Source organism: Anabrus simplex, chromosome 1 (assembly GCF_040414725.1).
Source record: "Anabrus simplex isolate iqAnaSimp1 chromosome 1, ASM4041472v1, whole genome shotgun sequence".
In the NCBI taxonomy this organism is placed as follows: Eukaryota; Metazoa; Arthropoda; class Insecta; order Orthoptera; family Tettigoniidae; genus Anabrus; species Anabrus simplex.
This window is the reverse complement of record NC_090265.1, coordinates 799,872,951-799,881,528: the sequence shown is the minus strand read 5'-3', so window position 1 is coordinate 799,881,528 and position 8,578 is coordinate 799,872,951. Positions and strand designations below refer to the sequence as shown.

Below are 8,578 nucleotides of genomic sequence, written 5' to 3'. Positions count from 1 at the left end.
GTCACGTTTCGACACAAGGCGCCGGTCGATCTACTGTTCATCCTTTACGAACAACATCAAGTGGGCGGTGGATGAGGTGATTAGGACGGAACGGCGCATAACCATTCCTGCGGCGGTTACGGACTTTTCCACGCAGCAGGACACCGTGTTTTACCACACGGGATCTTCAACGTGGTGCATCGGTGGGATGTGTACCTCAATGCTCATGGCGATTTTGCCTGATTGGCATCGCGATTCTGGACTTCACGGCGGTCAAACGGAAACATTTTGATCGCCCCTTACATTTGAAATTATCTACCTGAGAGATTTTGTTAACTGAGTGTCCAGAGGTTGTTTGTCTAGGTATCGAGGAAATCCTTCCATGTATCGGGTTTTCTCAAATGAGATTTGGAATCCGGTTTTAGATTATTATTATTATTATTATTATTATTATTATTATTATTATTATTATTATTATTATTATTATTATTATTATTATTATTATTATTATTATTATTATTATTATTATTATTATTATTATTTCTTCGTTATGCCCAACTAAGGAGCGTGACTGAACTAGAACTTATTTAACTGAGGTCGTTACCTTTTTCTTCACCCAAAATCTCCTCATCTTCTCGCTGTGGCTTTTCTTGCGATCTTCTGACCAGGTTTCGTTGGTGTTAGTGCTTAGATGATGTTTGAAGTGGTGATTGTCGACTAATTTTCTGAACTTAGATCTGTCTAACACAATGTCATCTGTGATGCCTATTTCCTGAATATCTTTTCCAACTTCGAACAGCCAGTTGCTTTTTACTTTCGTTGATAGGGCTAGGTTCAGAATTCTTTTGGTCAATCTCTGATTACTCATTCCGCTAATATGTCCACAAAATATCGAACGTCTTTTCCTAAATGTGCCTGATATTTTCTCTGAGTGTTGGTACGGGTCGTGAAATTTCCTTATCACCCAAATTCCCCCTGTACGGACCGGTCAAAAAATGTTCCTTAAGATTTTTCTTTCTAGCTTTTCTAAATCTTATATCAATTATTTGCCTCCAATGATCAGTGTTTCAGATGCATATAGTGCTTCAGGCTTGATCACAGTGTTATAATGTCTTAATTTTGCACTTCGGGATATAGATTTTTATTATATCTGCTGCAAGTGAGTCTGTATGCTCTTTAGTCCTGATTTAGTCCTGAAGGTTGGATGACTTTTCCCAGGTATTTGAATGTAGACACTTGGGATATATAACTATTATTATTATTATTATTATTATTATTATTATTATTATTATTATTATTATTATGATTATTATTATTATTATTATTATTATTATTATTATTATTATTATTATTATTAGTATTATATTTCTCTCATAGCTGGTAATCTCACCTACTGCCATTTCTTGATGAATGCAATACTTTTGTACCTGACTTTTGGAATAGGCCAGAGCAAAGTGTCGCTTTTACCTAACTGTCAGTCTCATCCATAGCTATGACAATATGGAAGCTGCTGGGTTATGGGTGGTGCCGAGTAATGGCATTCAGAGCACGACCAGTGTGTTTTAGTGTTAGGAAAGCAATGGCAAACTACCTTACTCCTCAGCTTGACTAGTAGGCCTCATTTTAGCGTCGTCATCGGTTTTTGGCTGTTTCCCTACAACCGCATGGCCTTTGGTGATGCTATTTGAGGATCCAACCAAACTCTGCGCTGATGACCTGACAGACAAACAGACAGGTGTTAATCACCTGCCAGTTTTTTGTACAGTATTGGCAGAAACGAATTGTGACCTCCCTGTTCACTTTCTTTGAGGGTCAGTATGCTGATTTTTCACCTTGGCATTTTTGGGGGCATTTTATTATTGCAATATTCACTGCAGTGATGATGCTATTTGAGAACCCAGTCAAACTCTGCGCTGATGACCTGATAGACAGACAGACAGACAGACAGACAGACAGACAAGCAAGTGTTAATCACTTGCCAGTGTGTTATGCAACAATGGGAGAAACGAATTTTGACCTCCCTGTTCACTTTCTTTGTGGGTCAGTATGCTGATTTTACACTTTGGCATTTTTGGGGGCGTTTTATTATTGCATTACTCACTGCGGTGGAGATGAAATTTGAGGATCAAACCAGTCTATGGAATGGCACTTCCAGAGGCAGTTCAATGAATAACTTACTAATTTATTTTATTACTACTTCCACTTGCTTACAAAGAACAAAAATAATCTGCCGTCAGAAGAAAGAGTACCAGCACAATATACACATACAGTCGAAAACTGTTATAATGACCCCAAAGGGAAGCCAATTAACGGTCGTTATGGGCGATATTCGCACAAACCAATCTTGCTTCTATCTTATAGTTAGTTTCATCGAAAGGAAGAATGTAATTCTCAAGAAAAAATCCAGATTACATTCTTCCACAATCAGATTTACTGTCGTGTCTGATGGCTCACACGTAGAGATTGACAAGAAGAAGGAAAGAAATATTTCAAATGAGACATTGACGGAATAATTTTGCAAGATAACAGTCCTCTGCACTAGTCTGCGGGAGTTATACAAATCCGCATTTCTAAAGAGCTGTGAAGGTTGCCAACATTTTAGGCGCTTAGCTGTGCGAATACATCTTTTAAAGCAACAGAATAACACAACCGAAAAATGTATGGATACATGGTCAATAAGTACCACTGGAAGGCAGTCCACCTCCATAGCATAAAGGTTATTAGCTGCCGTCTTCGGTGTCCCGGGTTCGATTCCCGATTCTTTCAGAGATTTAAAAATGGTAGGAGGTAGAATGGTGGAATGGTATGTGGTTAAAATGGTACTCGCAGCTCACTTCCATTGGGGGTGTGTTTCGAAAGAGCTGCATCACCTCGGGATGAAGACACTTGTTTACTTGAAGGCAGAGTTTCAATACGTCTTATGTCACCTAATCCGATACTAATACAACAAATGTTTTAACTATCCAGTACGATTTTTTAAATGAGAGTTTTGATATCTAGTCCTCATACTGTATCACATATTCATTTAGCAGCCCCTTAATAGACAAGACCCACTGTAATTGTTTGGGTATATCTATGATCTACGAAACAAATCTATTAGCCGGAATATTCCTTTTATTGAATTATTATTATTATTATTATTATTATTATTATTATTATTATTATTATTATTATTATTATTATTATTATTATTATTATTATTATTATTATTATTTCTTCGTTATGCTCATTCCAAAAGCGCACTTGAACTTGTTCGTTGGCCTGATGGATTTCACCTTCTTATCCTCCCAAAATCTCTTCATGAAGGCACTGTGTTTGCATCTTGCGTTCTGTGGACCACTTCCTACCAGTTTTCTTTTTAGGTTTCTCCACAAATTTGTACCTCGCTACTATTGTACTAAGGGGCTGCCAGGCCGAGGCGGTAAAGGCGTGCTCGGTTCACCCGGAAGGACGTGGATTCGAGTCCCTGTCAGGAAGTTAAACAATTTAGGAAACGAGATTTCCACTTCCGGAAGTGCACATGGCCCTGAAGTTCACTCAGCCTACACCAAAAATGAGTACCAGATTAATTCCTGGGGGCAAAGGCGGCCGGGCGTAGAGCTAACCTCTCTACCCCATCAAGTGCCGAGGTTACGGAGAGTGGAAGCCTTTACCTTTTACCCCTCCAAGGGGCTTCATGGCCTGTACAGACATGGCTTTGCTTTTACTATCGTACTAAGGCTCCACGATCTTCTGTGATGTCGCCCGTGATATTGATTTTCTTGGAGGTCCGACTGAGTTTCTTCTAGCCAGTTTATTTTGACCTTCTGTGAGTCGATTACTTAAAATAATTTTTGGTGAGTCTGTCGCTGACCATTCTATAGATATGGCTATAGAATTTCAGGCGTCTCTAGTGTTCGGCATCAGTGAACCTGTCAGTTAATAAGTAGAAGTCAGTTGTTCTCCTCTTAATCCACATTTCATTTTCTCTCGGGGGACCATACATTTTCCGGAGAATTTTCCTTTTTTGCTTTTCAATTTCTATCATTTTAGACTGACCTCCATGCGATATCGTCTCTGAGGCATATAAAGTTTCCGGAAAAACAACTGTCTTGTAGTGTCGTAATTTTGGATTACGCGAGATGACTCGTTGTAGTAATTTCACGTTAGTCGGTACGCCTTATGGAGTTCGGTGACCCTTTCTACGTTGGCCCTACTGTCTACTCCCGATGGTAGTATAAATTCTCCAAGGTATTATTATTATTATTATTATTATTATTATTATTATTATTATTATTACGGGAGAGTTGGCCGTGCGGTTAGGGACGCGCAGCTGTGGGCTTGCATCCGGGAGATAGGGGGTTCGAACCTCACTATTGGCAGTCCTGTAAACGTATTTCTGTGGTTTCCCATTTTCACGCCAGAAAAATGCTGAGGCTGTACCTTAATTAAAGCCACAGCCGCTTCCTTCCCACTCCGAGGCCTTTTCTGTCCTATTGCCGCAATAAGACCTATCTGTGTCGGTGCGACGTAAAGCAAATTGTTTTTGTTTATTTCTTTATTATTATTATTATTATTATTATTATTATTATTATTATTATTATTATTATTATTATTATTATTATTATTATTATTATTATCGCAACTTGGATCAACCTTCAAACCCCGAGAACAACGAATTCCGACTTTTCAAGGGAACTATTTTGAATTTTAAATCGACAGGGAGAAATTCAGGTGAGGTTTGCGATACGTTTACTGATCTAGATCAACATGTTAAGTTATAAATCAACATTTCGCTGTAAGAAAGACATGAAATTACGTAATTTACCTGTGATTGTGACAAAATATTCCACCACAACGTTTACATGCTCGACCGCCCCCACTCCTATTCTGGCCCTCCCAAATTTGAGATAACGTTGGTCCAATGAGGAGAGACCACCCGCACCCCACTATTGCATATAAGCTGCGGCGAAGCTCCAGGACCGCATTCACAACCATGAAGACGGCAAGTATAGCGGTGCTCGTTCTGGTGGTGGGCCTTGCAAGCGGCTCCACCATCCCTCCCAGGGAGCGACGAGTAGGTAAGTATTATTTTCAAAGCAATTACTGCATAAGCCTTGACCTTCTTTGAGTCGATTACTTTAAACTTTTGGTGAGTCCGTCACTGTTCATTCTATAGATATGGCCATAGAATTTCAGGCGCCTCTTGCGTACGGAATCAGTGAACCTGTCAGTTAATTAGTAGAGGTCCGCTGCTCTCATCTCATTTTATCTCGTGGGACCATAAATTTTCCGGGGAATTTTCCTTTCTTGCTTTTCAAAATCTATAATTTTAGAGGGATTTTCGAAGGATACGGTTTCTGAATCGTATAAAGCTTCCGGTTCTATTCAAAGTTCACTGGAGCTGTGTGTGTGTGTGTGTGTGTGTGTGTGTGTGTGTGTGTGTGTGTGTGTCTTCATCATTATAAATAATCTTACCTATGGACCCATCCTCGCAGACATGAAGGTCGCCTATAGACCGTACAATAGGAAATGTCCTGCACTAGACCTCTCCGGAGGCCATATGCCATTATTATTATTATTATTATTATTATTATTATTATTATTATTATTATTATTATTATTATTATTATTATTATTATTATTATTATTATTATTATTATTATTATTATTATTCAGAGTATCTTTGTTCACATTTAACAAGAACACCTAACAAGGTCAACAGCTACACTGAAAACAAGAAATAATAATAATCATTATAATAATGATGATATTAATAATAATCTTCTTGCTGGGCAGACGGCTGAAGCACTGGCCTTCTGATTCCAACTTGGCAGATTCAATCCTGGCTCAGTCCGGTTGTATTCGAAGGTGCTCAAATACGTCAGCCTCGTGTCGGTAGATTTATTAGCACGTAAAATAACTCCTGCTGGACTAAATTTGGGCACCTCGGCGACTTCGAAAACCGTAAAAGTAGTTAATGTTATTATTATTATTATATTTTTATTGTTATTATTGTTTTTTACTATTTGCTTTACGTCGCACCGACACAGATAGGTCTTATGGTGACGATGGGATAGAAGAGGCCTAGGAGTGGGAAGAAAGCGGCCGTTGCTTTAATTAAGGTACAGCCCCAGCATTTGCCTGGTGTGAAATGGGAAAACCATCTTCAGGGCTGCTGACAGTGGGGTTCGAACCCACTATCTCCAGAATGCAAACTCAAAGCTGCGCGTCCCTAACCGCGCAAACAACTCCCTCAGTAAACTGAATATTCACTTCACATTTGGTGAACTAGTTACTGAGATGAAAACATTCTGTTTCATTTTTATTAAGGTTAGACTAAAGTTCTCTTTTCGAAAATACTGTCTGGGAACAGTTAAGTCCTCCGTTAAGCTATTCTCTGAGAACGGCATATGTTGTATTGCTATCGTTCTGTCACTTATACACACAAACTTTCTTGAGTGCATTTCTGGCATATCAGCTACGTGCAAGCTGAAGTCACTGGATAACGAACAATCATCGTAAGCAATATGTATATGTTTTTCTTAATTTCGTATGGCTACTGTATTTCCAGCCGGGTGCAGCCCTTGTAAGACAGACCCTCCGAAGAGGGTGGGCGACATCAGCCATGTGTAGGTAATTGCGTGTTATTATGGTGGAGGATAGTGTTGTGTGTGGTGTGTGAGTTGCAGGGATGTTGGGGACAGCACAAATACCCAGTCTCTGAGACAAGGGAATTAACCATTTAAGGTTTAAATCTCCGATCAAACCCGGGACCCGTCGGACCAAAGGCCAGCACGCTAACCATTTAGCCATGGAGCCGGACAACAGTATGTATGAACTTACGATACTCGCCAACATAATTCAGCTATATAAATGTCACAGTTGGGAACTCCTGCGTCCAGAGGTCCAAGCCTGAATCCCAACCAAATTAATTACTAACCCCTACTACCGATGGAAGATAAAATAAATCCCCTTGCGCTACCTCCCCTGAAGAGCCTTTGACCTACTAAGACCGCAAGCGTTAGCTCTAAATACAGATCATTGATTGATTGATTGATTGATTGATTGATTGATTGATTGATTGATTGATTGATTGATTGATTGATTGATTGATTGATTGATTGATTGATTGATTGATTGATTGATTGATTGATTGATTGATTGATTGATTGATTGATTGATTGATTGATTGATTGATCTGACAGGACCTCGAACCTGCCCTCAGATCCGGGTAATGATCCATGACCGGACATAGAATCGAACCCAGGGCGTCCGGGTAAGAGGCAGACACACCACTACCCCTGCACCACGGGCATATCTGCGATGTATGTTGGATATTCAGCCCGAAGGCTGGTTTGATCCTCCACAGCTCCGCCAATGGCTGTCATAGATAGCCTAGGTGTCAATGAAGAGGCACACTACGAGAAGCATGTCTGGTTGGCCATTTTCGTTCTGTACTCAACATCTCTTCAACACGTACGAAATGTACGTAACACGACCAAATAGGTTGAAAATCGGTTTCGATTCCAATGCGGTCGTGAAAATTCGCTGACTTGGCCCTCAGCGGGTGAATTAAACGCACTCTACAGTGTGATGGTAGTAGTGCCAGACCTGTAGCTTAGATCCTTTCCAAAAGAAAATAAAAGAGGGCTTAGGCCACCATAGCTCAAGTGGTAGAGTAACCGACACGAAATCAGGAGGTTGTGGGTTCGGATCCCACTGGTGTCCGGTTGGCCATTTTTGTTCTGTACTTAACATCTCTTCAACACGTACGAAATGTACGTAACACGACCTAATATGTTGAAAGTCGGTTTCGATTCCAATGCGGTCGTGAAAATTCGCTGACTTGGCCCTCAGCGGGTGAATTAAACGCACTCTACAGTGTGATGGTAGTAGTGCCAGACCTGTAGCTTAGATCCTTTCCCAAAGAAAATAAAAGAGGGCTTAGGCCACCATAGCTCAAGTGGTAGAGTAACCGACACGAAATCAGGAGGTTGTGGGTTCGGATCCCACTGGTGTCCGGTTGGCCACTTTTGTTCTGTACTTAACATCTCGCCGCCTCTGTGGTGTAGTGGTTAGCGTGATTAGCTGCCACCCCCGGAGGTCCGGGTTCGATTCCCGGCTCTGCCACGAAATTTGAAAAGTGGTACGAGGGCTGGAACGGGGTCCACTCAGCCTCGGGAGGTCAACTGAGTAGAGGCGGGTTCGATTCCCACCTCAGCCATCCTCGAAGTGGTTTTCCGTGGTTTCCCACTTCACCTCCAGGCAAATGCCGGGATGGTACCTATCTTAAGGCCACGGCCGCTTCCTTCCCTCATCCTTGCCTATCCCTTCCAATCTTCCCATCCCCCTACTAGGCCCCTGTTCACTATAGCGGGTGAGGCCGCCTGGGCGAGGTACTGGTCATACTCCCCAGTTGTATCCCCCGACCAAGAGTCTGAAGCTCCAGGACACTGCCCTTGAGGCGGTAGAGGTGGGATCCCTCGCTCAGTCCGAGGGAAAAGCCGAACCTGGAGGGTAAACAGATGATGATGATGATGACTTAACATCTCTTCAACACGTACTAAATGTACGTAACACGACCTAATAGGTTGAAAGTCGGTTTCGATTACAACTA

General features: G+C 41.1%; 1 protein-coding gene across 1 annotated transcript in view; it reads left to right on the top strand.

Annotated features, from left to right (window-relative positions):
* Positions 1 to 4,954: 4,954 nt before the first annotated feature.
* Positions 4,955 to 8,578, top strand: part of LOC136857003 (hexamerin) — a 43,863-nt gene continuing 40,239 nt past the window's right edge. The window contains exon 1 of the mRNA XM_067135338.2: positions 4,955 to 5,039. Within this exon, the coding sequence (XP_066991439.1) occupies positions 4,955 to 5,039 (85 nt within the window). The remainder of the gene's footprint in view (positions 5,040 to 8,578) is intronic.